The sequence below is a fragment of the Pygoscelis adeliae genome, unplaced genomic scaffold, assembly GCF_000699105.1.
Source record: "Pygoscelis adeliae isolate BGI_AS28 unplaced genomic scaffold, ASM69910v1 Scaffold42, whole genome shotgun sequence".
In the NCBI taxonomy this organism is placed as follows: Eukaryota; Metazoa; Chordata; class Aves; order Sphenisciformes; family Spheniscidae; genus Pygoscelis; species Pygoscelis adeliae.
The window spans coordinates 1,563,072-1,577,572 of record NW_008824283.1 but is presented as its reverse complement, the minus strand read 5'-3'; the positions used below and the strand labels follow the sequence as shown (position 1 = coordinate 1,577,572).

Sequence of the window (14,501 nt, the reverse complement as noted above, 5' to 3'; positions counted from 1 at the left end):
GGCGGAGCGGGCGCGGAGCCGCAGGGCGTGCGTTACGGTCCTCAGCGCTGGTATTTTCATCCCTTCCCGGCCTTGCAAGTCCTTTCTGAACCCCCCCCCCCTTTTTTTTTTTTTTTCTTTTTTCTTTTCCCCATAAATCGCCAGTTTGTGGAGCGATGCTTTTGTAAGGCGACGAGGTGTTCCTTGCCAAGCCTGGCGGTGCAATGAATGGAGGGAGATTTCTTGGAAGTCTGCAGTCCCGGGGCTGCCTCCAAGTTTTGCAAGCCTCCAGGGGTGACATTATTTGTATTCCTGTGGTCCTCGCCGGCAGGAAACTTAGACCAAGAAGAGGAGCCCAGCTCCTTAAGAGCGGGGACATGTCCAGTGCTATGAATGTTTAACCTTTACGTTAAAGGACTGGGGTTTTAAAGGCCAAATACTCACTGTACTTTGCACTCCAAAGCACCAGCGTTCTTGCTGTTGCTGGCTCTGAAATACCCCGGTCTCCTGTGCAACAGTTGAGAGAGGAGACTTTTGCTTGGGGCTGGCTGGGGGAGCAGGTTGGGGATCCAGCTTCCCTGGGCGGCCTGTGTTACATACCTAGTTTGGAACTGGGGTTGTGAATTAGCTGTTTGGCAGCTGGTTTTTGGTGGTCTCGTTAGATCGTTTAACAAGGTGTTGCCTTTTCAGAATTGAGAAAGAAGTTGTACCTGAAGAGAAGGCCAGGAAGGGAGCTGGTTGGTTGCAGGTCAGGATGGAGGTGTTTTACCACAGTGTCCTGGGATTTGCTATTTTCACATGAGATCTCCATCGTGTTGGAAACTCTCTATAAAGTGAAAGCTCTCTATAAAGTGAAACTCTCTAAAAAATCAGGCTGTGAGTATCCATTGAGTAGAAGTCTTTGGTGAAGGATCCTTTCTTCTAATAAAATGGAATTCCTTCTGAAAGTAGCACCAGTAGCAATCAGTGCTTCTGTTACCAGTTTACTTGGCGTTGTGCATTGGAAACCCATTTGTATATAGCAACGTTCTCTCTTCTCCTGGGTAATTATTTGTTTATATTTTCTTAGGTTTCTCATGCGATGATAGGAATTAGGTAAACGCTGTAAAGTAAGTTAATAGGCTTCTGAGACAAATGAAAACTTAGAAAGGATTTAAATCAGTTATTCTTCTATTTTAAATGTGTATAACGTATACAAAGTAGATAACTTCCAGAATAAAGCTACTTTGTAAGTGGCTGGTTTGGTTTTTAAGTCCGTTATCGTATCTGAATGCCTCTGCTATTAACTCCAGCCTCACACCAATAATAAAATTATCAGAGTAACTTTATATACTGTAAGCTAAGGGTGTCAGCCTGTCAGATAGTAACATCTCCAACTACTTCCATCTCCTTTGACCCCCACTTTGACCCAAATGAGAACGTGGATTATAGTAAATGACACGGTGAAGACCGTGTGTTTATAACCAGAAGTTCACTCTGTCTGTAACTAGTATATTCAGGCAACTGCCTGCTTTTGAGATGTTTAACAGAGTTGATCAGGGAGTAGGGGTTAATGTTGTGACAGAAACCAAAGGGCTATCTTATTCTTTTTACTAAAGTTTTAATTCTCCATCTTCTTTGATCTCTTCTCTGCCTGTTCTCCGTCCTGGTTGGCGAATGGATATGGTTGGTTTTCGAAGAGTTCTCATGCAAGACTTTGTTTGTTTGTTTAAGAATCCCAAATTATTTGGGTGCCACGTTATTATAAAGCCTTATTTTAGATAATAGCCAGTAGCGTTATTGCAGAGATGTAGTTTCCTGCCATGCTAAGATTTAACTTGCATATTGTCTTCCTTTGTTTTTCTAAATCTGGAGCGCTACCCGAGGTGGTGATGCATATAGGATGGAGATGTGAAAGAAGAGGCTTGCCCTCTTGTTCTGCTCGGCTGCCAAAAAAGTCCCAAACAAACCAACCCGCTTGTGCGCAAGGAGAACATAGGTGGCCAAGATGCAATGAACAATTTTCATCATTCTCTTGAAGTCACTTTAAAGTCAATTTGCCCTTCACACAAAAGCGATCATTTAAAGCAAGTCAGAGTGTTTGTATGGCCGTGAGAGTTTCGGGAAGTTTGAATGAAGTTCCTGCCTCTCTTCCGCCCCTTTTCCACACACAGAAGTGCAGGGAGATGATATAATCCGCCTGCGCCTGCATCCTGCCCTACCCACCATATGTTGTACTTGCTCCAAAGAGCCCGTCGTCCCTGAGCAGTGCAAAAGGACGGTATTTGTACACTGAGTAGTCTGACCTGGGAAAAATTTAGATGTGGACAGAAGAAAAAATGTGCTCGTTCTAGTAGGTTTTGGTTTTATGACACCAAGTTTGAGCAGGAGGAAGGATGGCTTGGCTGTGTAATGGTTTTGCTGGGGAGTGTTAACTGCCCTGCAGATCACTGTCAGGGAGCTGTGTCTTGGACTCCTCATGCGCTCAGCTGAGCAAACTTGAACCAGTTTGACACAGCATTTACAAAAGTAGAACAGGCTTGATTTAAGTATATATTAATTAAAAATAATCAAATCTATAGTGGAGCCTGAAATGTATACAGCAGTCCTTAAGAAATCTGCAGCCAGTCGAAACTACTGGGATTTCCCTATTTTTATACAAAGACTTTTTTTCAGCAAAAGAGGATCTGATTGTATGAGGAAACAGTGAAATGTGTTGCAGAGGGTAATGAAGCTGAAAAGTAGGGAGGGGGTGGGGAGAAACTGTTTCTTTCTAGCTCTCGTTCTCTTTATGTCTTGGTTTTGGTAAGTCCAGCGGGTATGATAAAGGAAGCGATAGCAGCCCACAGATAGCAACGCACTGCGTGCCAAATACGCTTTGTTACCCACCTCATCCAAAGCTCATTAAATCGATGATCTTACATCAGTCATTAGGCCAGCGGTTGGGAGCTGTGATCGGTGTGTGCTAGCCTGGGAAGTCTGCAGCACCTCTAGGGTTGTGGGCATATAACAATACAAGTTCCTAACTCAGACCCTTTCCAAACACCCTTAAAAAAAGCAGAGTTATTTTTCTTCAAAAACGCCTAAGATACAATTCATAAAATGTATGGCTGTGGCTTTAGTGGTTCTCCCTCCCTGTTTGCGTGTGCAGGGAGGGAGAAGTGGCAGTGGCACCGCCGTGAGCTGCTTTGCTGAAGGAAAGCCGTGCTGATCTGGCGGCCTTGCAGATGCTCAGAGCGAAGCCAGCAGTGCAGGCTGCCGTGGGCTGTATGCTGGGAGCCGCTGAATCACATCTCAGTCCTGCAAAACCCATTAGTTGGTGCAGTATTTACTCTTGCAGGTAGTTGCATTAATGTCCACGGGAACAGATATGCAAGGGCTCTTCTGGGCACTGAGAATTCACGAGCTAGCAGGGGATGGACTTGATCTTACAAAAGCGTGGGCTCTGCTGGGAGACGCCCTGGGGCTCACTGCCTTTCTCATGGTGGGATTGTTTTGCTGTGCTCATGCCTCTTGTGAAATGCTATCTCCGCTTCCCAGTGCGTGCTGATGGGGACGCTGGCTCCGATAAGGCTTTCTCCTCGCAGGGTGGGGACAGGCTGTCCCCTGGGGGAGCATGGGCTGCCGTGCTGCCCGCAGTGTGGCGGAAAAGGGGTTTGTTCACTTGAACTTGCCTTCAAACGGCTCTTCGTGCCGGCTCCCAGAGAGATAACGCTGAGCCCTGTGCCACAGCAACTCATAAGCGTGCCTTTTATGTTGTTGTTCTCCTTTCTTCTTAAGATACATCTTAAAAGCGAATTTGGGTTATCTGATCTATTATGGCGGTATTAGCGTTGTACATGCTACGGACTATAAATGCTCTGTTTTGAAATTTGGGTAATAAAAGACTAATTGTTAAATGTTGTGCAGCTGCCTTATAAGCCTGGCTTTCACAGCGATGGGCCCGTTCGAAGTCACGAGACCGTCCCTGTCACTTGCAGACCTCCCTCTGCTCGCCAGCCAAACCTACACCGCTCTGGTTTTGCATGAGTTGGCTCAAGTGACTAGGGCTCAGCTCTTGTTGGTTTGATTCATGAGGGATATAACATGTAATCCCTGGAAAGGGTGTCACAGAGAGATGCTAATCTGCTGGGTTAGCTTAAAAAAAAAAAAAAGAGAAAAAAAAAAAGGAGGAAGGAAAAAAAAGGGGGGGGGGGGGAGCTTAAGTTGATTGTAACTATGGCCACAAAAAAAAAAATTAAAAACCCATGGTAAGATCAAATTATGGCCTTGTCCCTTAGAATAGCTGAAGGTTTTTCTTAAAATGTTTCAGCTGGGGAGAGAAGAGGAAGGGGAAGACACCACTCCTTTACATATAGAGCAGTGGCCCAACAGTATTAAACCTGGTTGAACTTTAAACTTGATATTCACTTTAAACTCACTGAAACGTGTGATTCTCTGTCCCTGCTGAAGTCCAAGTGAAGCTTGTCCTGCACTCTGCAGAGCCACGGCTGTATCTGTGTGGCAGGGAAGAGGGATAGCTCTCGATGGCCTAAATATTTTGATAATGACTTCAGTGTCATGGCCCGGAGCTTGGCAATGCTGCTGACAGTGGGAGCTGTGGGCAGCTGCATGGAAGAGAAAGCTTAGATGAGGGCTTTGAGCCTTTCACCCTCAAGCACGTGGCAATCGTTGTTTCTTAGAAAAATCCCTGCCCGGCATGTCTCACAATTTTTTTTTTGTGTGTGTTTTTTTTTTCTTGAGTGTGCAGTTTCCTTGGAAAAAAAATGTTCTTTTTATCATCCTCGGGGTGCTGCTGTCTGTAAATCTCAGGTTCTTCTTACGGGTCTCAGGTCAAACCCACCCCACTGCCACACCGCATGGTTGGGGGTCCTCGGGGGGGCTCTGCCTGCGTGCAGTGGATTGCGGTGCTGCCCTCCCATCCACCAGCACTGCCAGCCTTGCTCAGCCTGAAATCCTGGGTGAAAAGGAATTCAGCTATGAAGAGCAAAGTCACTTTAAAAAATTCTTCGAAATAATAGGTAAATTTTTAATGAACTTGCCCCTTGAAGGTGGCGGGGAGTGGTGGCACACCTGTTGGTGTACCAGGGTTAAGTCCTGCAAAACACGGGCATGGTGAACTGCCGCCCTGCTCAGTGCAGCCTGTCTGGTTCAGCGGCTGGGCCTGAGCACGTGATGGTTGCCAGAGCTGCTTTGCTCCCACTGAAAAGGGAAGAGTGCAGTCGTATTTAGGAGCGGTGTCTGTGCATGCTGCCTCTGGGACATGTGGTTGCAAGGGGCAGCGTGCCCCTTGGGAAGAGCGATGGCCCTAGTGCTGCTGGAGTTGGATTAACTGGCTTCTGTCTCCTATGGGTTTTGTTGACTTGGCTATAGAAAAGCACCACGCTTCCACCCTCTGAATGTCCGCTCTTCAAAACAGAATGTTCTTCCCATCCAACACGTGGAAACCTTCCTGACGTACTCCCTTCTCGTGCAATTCCCTGATCACCTACCTGTATGTCTGTCCTTATGGCTCGTGTCCTTATTTAACCAACCGAAATATTTGTGTGGTATTTCAGTAGATGAGAGAGACAGTGAAGGAAGTTATGCCCCAGCAAAGCCAGCTGATGTTGGTGGACCTCAGTGCTTGCATCTGTTGGCATTGTTGAGTTGCTGCCTGCCCTGCATTTCTCTCTTGACAATCACAGGCGTGCTGCTGGGGTGTCCTCCCTGGGCAGGCTTGTGCTATGGAGATAGCAAAGGTCTGATCAGTTTTTTTATTTTTCTACAAGGGTCTTGCTTATCTGATGCTTTTCTAACCCAGTGTGAAGGGACTGACAGACAGACATGCATACTACCACTGCCCATCTAAGCCCTGTTCACTGCTCAGTCCTTAGCTCTCTATGTACCAAATTGGTTGCAGAAAGTTGCTACGAAACTCAGAAGTAGTTGCATGGCTTTCCCCCCCCATTTTAATGTCTTTTTCAATGTTGTGGCATTGACTGAAGACCAGGGCAGGAGTGCTTCACTTGGAGCACTGCACTCTTCCAGGGGACCAGTGTTTGGAAGGATGTCTCATGCTTCCAAGCTCTAGGTCTATGTAGGCTGAAGATGTTGGATCCACGTAGATCTTTCCTTTCTTCAAACCTTGCATGGGTTTTTGTTCATCTCTCGCTCGTGCCAGAACCACGAGGTCAGCTCAGCTTCTGTAGGTGGGTTATAGTGTGACATACCAGCAAAGAAGCCTCTTGTCTGCTGCTGTGTTTGGGTGCAAGGGCTGAAGCTCTGTGTGGAGCTTTTCTGCTCCTTGACTAACGTACTGCTGCTTGGGCTTATTGCCTCTCACCCCCTTCTGCTGGGCCGTTGCTGAGCTTTTAAGGCAAGAAAAGGTGCACGTGCCATGCTTTGGTCACACTTTTTTTGACACATGCACATAGAAAAGAAGTCGTTGGCCATAGCTTGAGCTCTCTGGCGACGTTACTTTCCCTTGCCTCTAGCTTGTAAACCCAGAGGAAGGCGTTTCTGCATTTTCTTAACTAACGCTTTTCATCTCGTTTCGCAAGCCGCTTCCACTTCCCCCTAGCCCTTGCAAAAGTGTTGCCACAGCTGCCAGAGCAGCAGCGCTGGCCCAGCCCAGTGGGGTCGGAGCCCTGCCCGACCCGACGCCTGAGGGACGAACCTCCACGCAGGCTGCTGTGTGCGCCGGGAGCTGCTAGACCAGGGCTGTGCCAGCCTTACTGCTGTGCCCGTGCCCATTTGTCACCACCTGCCCTGCTGGCTGGTACCAAGGGCTGAATTCAGCATTTCCAAAAAAACCCAAACCAGGCCCTCGTGTATGGTGACAAACTGAAGGTGGCTCTAGGGGGCTTGTGGGGCACGGAACTCATTTGAGCTCCCATTGATTATTTGACAATAAGATGAGCACTGGCTCGAGCCCGTCTGTCCTGTGTTTGTTTAATGCAGGCAGCTCAGGCGAAGTTCATCAGTAGGCAGTTAATCATTACGTAATCCCTGAGAAATACCTAAGCGAGCAGTTGCTCGCATACAAAGACACGCAACAGGAATATGGTGCATGGGGGGGCAGAAGTCAGAACTATCAACCCCCAAATACAGCATCCACTGAAAGCAGCGGGCTTTTTACTCCTGGTTCTCTAACTCAGCAATATCTCGAGCATCAGCTCTCCTGGTGTGGAAAGAAGTCTTACAAGGATGGGAAGAGTAGCTTACACCAAAAACGTTGTGGCACGATATGGCAGACCAGCTTAAAAAGGATCATCCCTTGGCTTGGGAAGATACTGTGAGCAAGCAAGCCTAGACGAAGAGATCGGGGTGCTCTCGGTGCTAGCTCTCTTCTTTCTACTAGTGAGTGAGAGTTCACGCAGGGTTTTCCTCTGCCTCACCTAGAAACTGGCCATGCCTTCGGCAGCAGTCCTGCCCGAGGAAGGACTGAACAATCCAGCCTTCCGGTAATGTGTTCTTTAAAGGCTTAAAATAGTTCCTGCGTTTGTCACAATCTGGATTTCACAGTAGCTCCAAGGGTGAGTCACAGGCAAAGGCCAAACAGCCTCTTCTGTCACCTGAACAGACACCTCTCACCCCTTAAATCCATAAGCTGAGCAGTAGTTTCTCTACGCCTCTGCCTTCTAGGAGTAATCCTACTCATCCCCTATTCCCTGGTATTCCCAGCGTGTTTGGCAGTAGCATGTCCAGCGCCCATCTTGCTCCAGAGGACTCTGGCAAGATCCTTTGCTTTGTATCCTGCTTGGCTGCTGGCGTGGCTTTCTGGAAGTGGTTTACTGGATAACTTTTTTGATGTGTTTTCTTTTGTGGAATGTGTGTTCCGTTCCTGTTTCTGCATAGACTTGTCAGCCGTGGTCTGTGCGGTGCATTGATTTGCACAAAGGCTGGTAGTGGCCATAAGGGCTTTTCAGGTTTTAAATGCCAAGACTGTAATGAATGTAACTGTAGTTCTGCAGCACATCCCGGGCACTATGCTGGCAGCTGTCTGCTCTATTTTTTTTTTGGTGCTAATTAGCACTCCAGGGACAAATTATCCATGGCATTAAAATGCCCAGGAGTGGAGGAGCTAAAAGATGGAAATGGATGCGTGCTTTTGACTGACCAGCTATAGGCCATAGACCGGCATCAGACAGCTTCTGTTCTTGCGATCTTACCATCTGGGTGGTTCTTTCACTTCTGTCCACAAATTTCACTGGAAAAAATTGGAAACACCATGAATTCCTCAAAGGCTGCACATTTAGGGGTGTTTTACCTGAGAACTGAACGTCTCTCCCTATCTCTGCATTCTCTACATGGACTTTTGCTGGGTTGGAGACCCTGTAATTAGGCTGGGGTTTGCAGAAGATTTTGGATTTGTAGTTCAAACCGTGTATTTTGCAGGATTGCATTTCAAATGATGTGGCTGTCTAACAAACTCCCTGTTGGTGAGTCAACCTAGGGTGCTTTCTTGATAGTTCTTGGTTTTCTTCTTTCCTCTATATCATTGTCTCTTCCTTTCTTTGGGATTTAAAGACAAACAAAACACCCACCATGAGAGAAGTTTTCATTTCCCTTTCTGCAAGGTGAGGGCATGACCCCCAGTGGAGCTCAAGGTAGAGGTGAAGCTGCGGAGAGGCTGGTGGCAACCCTTCCCTCCCACAGCTCTTGGAGAGCGAGCAGCAGATGCTGCCTCTTCTCAGCTTGGTGCTGTGTGTACCCTTGCTGTGAAAGGCGTCATCCAGGCCTGCAGGTTACAGACTTGGAGATGCTGGTTCCTTCTGCATAATTGCTAGCTTGGCTTTTTGAGGTCAGAGCGGGCTGTGTTTTGCTTTGTGCTAATGTCTTGGGGCAGACTCTGATCTATTGTACAAAGATAAGCAGAAATCAGGAAAGGGCTTTAAACCCTAAAGCATCATTTCATGCCTGGGATGTCTGAAACTGGCTCCCAGGGCTGGCAATGTAAGCATTTGGCCTATTTAGGATCCAAACAAACCTTCCTGGAAGAATATCTCTGTTGTAATACATTGTATGCAGGAAAATACCAGCAGAGAAGCTGAAGGAAATTGCCAGATGTGAGTTACAGAGAGACCGCCCAGCGTCCTTGGCCAAAATCTGCCCCTGCCTGTACAAATCTGGCTTGCTGTGAGCAGCTTTTGGAGCTGGCTGGCTGCTATGAGGGGCTGTGATGCTGCCGTGTGCCTGATGGCAGGCAGCTGCCATTCCCAGGAAGGCTGCTGGGAAAGTGGCTGTAGCCTGGTGTCAGGGCTGGAGGACAAGCAGATGGAGAGAAAGGGAAGGTGGAGAAATGGGCAGAAGCTCCTTGTATTTCCAAAGCTCTTGCAATGACAAACATGACTTGCTGAGCTCAGTTCAAGAGTGCCCACACCAGCCGGTGTGCATCTCCCTCCATCTTGTATGGTAGAAACACTACAGACTTGGTTTGGGTTCAGAGGGGCCATGGACAACTCAGGAGGGGATGAGCTGTCCAGCCTGTCCAAGTGTTGGTCCTCTCAAAGGCAGCTGTGTGGGGCAACCAGTCTCCTCTCCACACTACGGTGAGCCATGCCGGAGGAGATTAATTTTCCAAAATCTCCTACTGACCTCATGGTCTCGGGTCCCCTTCCTACTTCAGCTTCTTCTGCCGTCCCGTGGGGTTGTGGGGCATTTTGGTCCCTTCTGGGAAGTGCTGTGAGTGTGCTCAGTTGTAGCAGTGACATTATCACAGAGCCATGGAAAGTACAGGGCTCGTGCCCACACCATCCTGAGGCATGCCTGCCTGTGTGAGCTTGCTGTTCCATGTTCTTGCATTATGAGTTCGTGATGTCCTGAGCTGACTTCTCCTTGGAGATGGTGGTCTCACTGCTGCTGGTGAGACCGAGCGGTGCAACCTCCCTGTGCCAGCTGGCCTGGCGGGACATGGGACAGTGCAGTGCTCCTCTCCCTTTGGGGTCGAAGCCCACCTCGTGCAGCTCATGGGATCCCCTCCCACTTCAAGCTGCATCCCCTGCTAGAATGGATAAGGAAATGGAGATGGCTATGGGTATGGAATGGGTAAACACTCTCATTTGCGACAGTCCAAAGTGGTGGAGAAAGGCAGCAGCTAATTCTGTAATGGACGTCTTCAAAGACTGAACGTCAGGCAGGGTGTACACAGGCTCATATCTAGAAAGGAAGCGATTGCTGGGAGTTGCTGGGTTGCTTACCCACTAGTCGTAGGAGTAACGAAAGAGGTCAGGCTGCCACAGTGAACACATGGGCTGCGGTCGCCTCCCCACCTACAGCTTGCAGCCCGGTTTGCAAAACCATGTCCTCCAGCTCAGCATCCAGCACCCCTGCATGCCTGAGCAAGCCTGGGAGGGGATGAGAGGTGGCAGCATAGCTGCCGGGGTGGCTCCCCCGAGGGCAGGGTGGTTCAGACATCTCAGTGGGAGATGGTGCCATGGGGGACTGGGGCACGCTCTGCTCCCAGGTTTTTTCAGGTGCCTGCAGGGCCCCAGCATCCTGGAAGGGCTGAGCTGGCCGGGACCCTGCCAGTAGGAAGCGTGCGATCGCTGACCTCCAAGGGAAGCCCCACCTCTTCTCACAATATTTACTTCCCCTCCTTGGACCTCTCCCAGTGCCATAAGTGCAGAGCAAACACAGTGGGGCACTTCTTGCTCCGATTCAGAAGTGCTGTGCTTTAGCCCGTGCTTGCTCTGCTCTGCATCTCTGCGTGCCCTCCTCTGGGCATCTGGTGGCAACTTGGTAAGAAGCAAACAAACCTGAGCAAAAGAAACCCCCTAACTTCGCCTGAAACCAGCATGAGCTGCTGTCTTGCATTTGGGCAGCGAGCCTAGATGGAAATGGTTTTGTCCCCTGTGGTAAAGACAGAGCTGTCCATGCCAACTCATGAGAATGCAGCAAGTCTTCAAAACCCAGTAGAGACTCAGGGGGGTGCCTTATTTTCCTCCTTCCATTGTATGGTTTTCCCCTTATTCCTTCCCCCTCACCCTGGCCTGTTCCTTGGTACACAATTATACTATCACCTAAGCTATATAAAACTGTTCAGTGGAGCTTGTGGTGTTTATACTAGGAATTAATCCTCCTGTAAGCTCCTGCGTAGGTTTTCCAAACACAGATATGTAAACTACAGAGCGGTAAGAAAGGTCACAACCAGAGCTTGCCCAGCTCTTCCGGTGATAATATCCACAGTGGGACTTTATTCCCTGGGGGAGAGGCAGCCCGGAGTGGGTGTGATGGAAGGAAAATGGGTAATGAACTGAAATCACACCATGGGGGCTCTCCTGTGTCAGTGGGGAGCAGAGCGGGTGAGCTATAGGGATTTCTTCTGTCCCTTCATCTGCTGATACAATGCACTTCTGGGAATGGCGGGGAGCTCCTGAGTCAACAGCTCCCGTTTTGCCCCCTCTCTCCCAGTGTGTGACACATCTCAGTGAAGCCCTGTGTGCAGACTGTCTCGCAAATGCCCTTTTGGTGTTTTGTTGCAAACTTCTAATTTTTGCAACAATTCGTGCAAAGTGCATTTGCAGAATGCAAACTTGCCCTGGCAGTTTTGGGAGAAGCCAATGGGCAATGCTGGGTGGATGATGCTGAAACGGTCCTCCATGGGGCGGCTCCGAGGCTCGCCTGGCACGGCCTGCTTACAGATGCTTGGTTTTAGCCAAGCCTTTCATCAGCTGCCTTTTCCCCATGTGGGATGGGAGCACAAGAGGAGTGGGGTGGTAAGAAACGCGTCTGCAAATGCTTCCCGTCCAGCATTAATAGCCTTTTGCTGGTGTGTGGCACCTACAGGCAGGGCAGCCCCTGTGCAGCTATCGGTGACCCCTTCCTAGGCAGTGAGAGCTGCTTGGGGAAGGGTGTTTGGGGCAGGGGGAGGAGGTCAGCAAGCTGCTAACCCAAGGGTACACTCCTGTGTTGTTGTGAGGAATGGGGAGGGAAAGTCAGCAAAAGTTTTCCAACCGCTAGGACAAAGAGGTTTTGATGGTTTTCAGGTTATCTGGTGAATAAGCTGGTTAAAGGGACTATATAAAATGGAGGGGGCAGCTGGGAGAGCATGTGTAGTATTTTTCTTACTGTGATCTGAAGAGCTCACTAATATACAACACCAGGAATACTGGCCAGTCCTGGGAAATCAAAACGCACGCTTCTCGTTGCCAAGGAGGTGATCCCTCGTTTCCCTTGTGTGTTACGAAAACTGCCTTGCCGAGGGTCCTGGTGAGGAAGGGGAGCGCAGGGGTGTTCGGGGTGGAGACGGTTCACAGCTGTACGGTGAATTTGGTTGGATTGTCTGTGTACTCAGTAATTCTAGTAAATGGAGCTATCACCTATGCTATTATCAGAGAGCCTCTATGCTCTGAGGTTTTCTTGCCTCTGTCATCTTTCTTGTCATGCTATAAACAGTAGGATGCATCTCCTTTTCTAAAAGCCTTTTTCTCCCCGTGATGGGAAATGGTGTGGGCATTAGAGACTGGAGGGAGGAAGGAGGATGCTTTGGCCCCGACACAGCATTCATCCCCTCTGTGAAGCTATGGGCAGGTTTAGGAAGCAGAAATGCATCTGCAAGTTTCCATGCTTGTGTTGTGGCTGGTACCAAGAGTGTGAGTTGGAGGAGCGGGAATTGTGCAAGTACTGTGTGTTCCTGGCTCTCCTCACCTTTGTACTCATGCTGGTTTTGTCTTGCAGGCTAAGAATAAGGAAACTGGTGCTTTAGCAGCTGCCAAAGTCATTGAAACAAAGAGTGAAGATGAACTGGAGGATTACATGGTGGAGATTGAAATCCTGGCGACCTGCGATCACCGGCACATCGTCAAGCTGCTGGGAGCATTTTATTGGGATGGCAAGCTCTGGGTAAGAGGCTGTTGCTGTGTGCGATCTGTACAGCTGTGTGTTTCTCACTCTGCAGAGAAGAAATGGCTAACTTACGGCAAAGCAAAACCTCTGGAGCAGCTTGAAGCATCAGTGTGAGTTAGAAGTGACTTACAAGCTGTGCTCTAATCACTGTGTGATCAGTGCCTGGATTTTCTCCACTTTCTTTGATGAACAAACTGTCTTCTAACTAAAGCTGCTTATTAATAGCCCAGGGAAGATCAAGATACCTTCACTGTGAAGTGAAAACTGGAGTTGGATTCCCCCTCCCCCCCACTGTTTGGAGTTTGTAAAAGTAGAAAATGCAGCACTGATAAGGGCATCTCTTCTACCACTTCAGTCCCTCTTTTGAAAGATCAGATGGAAGGGTAACCCTGTTTTTTTGATTTGTGCCTCATTTTTGGCTCAGCGTCTGTAATACAGAGGCAACTGATAGCAAGAGCTCCGTTTCCCATGGCTGTGGAGGCACAGGGACAGAGCGGGTTAGTGCAACGGCTAGTTGTGCTGTGGCCAGAACAGCAGGTTCCTGCATCTCTTTCCCCTAGCCTGGCAGGTGTGTGTATATATATATATTTCTTTTTTTTTCCCCTGCCTGCTGTTTTCTTTGAGTCCCTGGCAGCAGAGGAAGGTGAGCGTGAAAGGCACCTTCTTGCGTGCTGCCATGGGAAAGGTGCAGGGGGCTGGAGAGGGTGAGGGCATGAACCCTTGTATACTTGCCCTGTGCTAGACTCGAATAACTGTGTGCATGCAGGTGTGCCTGTGTCAAGATAGTGGAAATCAGGTGAATATGAGGATTTTCAAACCCATCTTCTTGGCCAGTTCATCTGCTCCTTCTTGTAACTACTGGCAAGTCAAGGAGTGTCAAAGGGTGCGTTCAGCAGCTCTGTTGCTTTTTCCTTCCTCTTTACAATGCTTCAGATACCTTCCTGGCCTCCCAGGGTAATCTTACTAGAGTTAAAAAAAGAGATCTCAGCTTTTGAGATTTGCATTTGTGTGGGCTGAGCTGCGAGAGCCGTCGGTCCCTGCCTGTCGTGCTGGGGGAGCCGAGGCCAGAGCATGGGCTGAGCCACGGGGCCGTCGCTGGAATAACGCAATCCATGTCTAGTTCATGCCTCAGTTAAGCAATGCTGGAGAGGTACTGTTTTACTGGGCAATGTGTGCTTATTCAGCAAGCACCTTTTGCAATGTCAGCATGGGTCAGTGTCCCTTCTTATTTAAAAATCCATTGGTAAAGCCCCCAACTTCACTGTGACACCCTGCTCAGAGAGCTGCAGTACCCAGCGCTGAGCGCTTCCTTCAGTGCATCTTCTTGCTTCGAGGGAGCTGGGCTGCAAGTTGTCCAGAGACTTGGTATTTGGATGTCTGCTAATCGTGGTGCTGAGCCCTGGGCACGTTAGAGAACAAAGTAAATATGTACCCTTCTAAGGAAGTGAAAGGCAAACATCTCTCCTAGGAGGGGACTCGGGATTTGGGCAGTTTGCAACTGCAGCAAAACTAACCTCGGCAAAATTAAAAAGGCAAACATATACCAAGCTTGGGTGAGAGGTGGGGCCAGTTTATATTCCACCCTGTTCTGTTGTTTTTACCTCCCTGCTCTGTGCCTGCTCTGCCTGAATTTTATATGCTGGCCTTGTTCGTTCTCTCTAAAATGTCAGCCCCCTCCCCTTTCCCCTTCCACCTCCTCCCTGCAATAGGAAGCT

The 14,501-nt window shown here is 48.9% G+C and overlaps 2 protein-coding genes across 2 annotated transcripts in view; one reads left to right on the top strand and one right to left on the bottom strand.

Annotated features, from left to right (window-relative positions):
* EFCAB9 (EF-hand calcium binding domain 9) overlaps positions 1 to 8,674 on the bottom strand; it is a 16,932-nt gene extending 8,258 nt beyond the window's left edge. The window contains 1 exon segment of the mRNA XM_009318558.1: positions 8,654 to 8,674. Coding sequence (XP_009316833.1) covers positions 8,654 to 8,674 — 21 coding nt within the window.
* Positions 8,675 to 11,207: 2,533 nt separating this feature from the next.
* Positions 11,208 to 14,501, top strand: part of STK10 (serine/threonine kinase 10) — a 40,425-nt gene continuing 37,131 nt past the window's right edge. Inside the window, 2 exon segments of the mRNA XM_009318557.1 lie at positions 11,208 to 11,243; positions 12,619 to 12,783. Of these exon segments, the coding sequence (XP_009316832.1) occupies positions 11,208 to 11,243; positions 12,619 to 12,783 (201 nt within the window).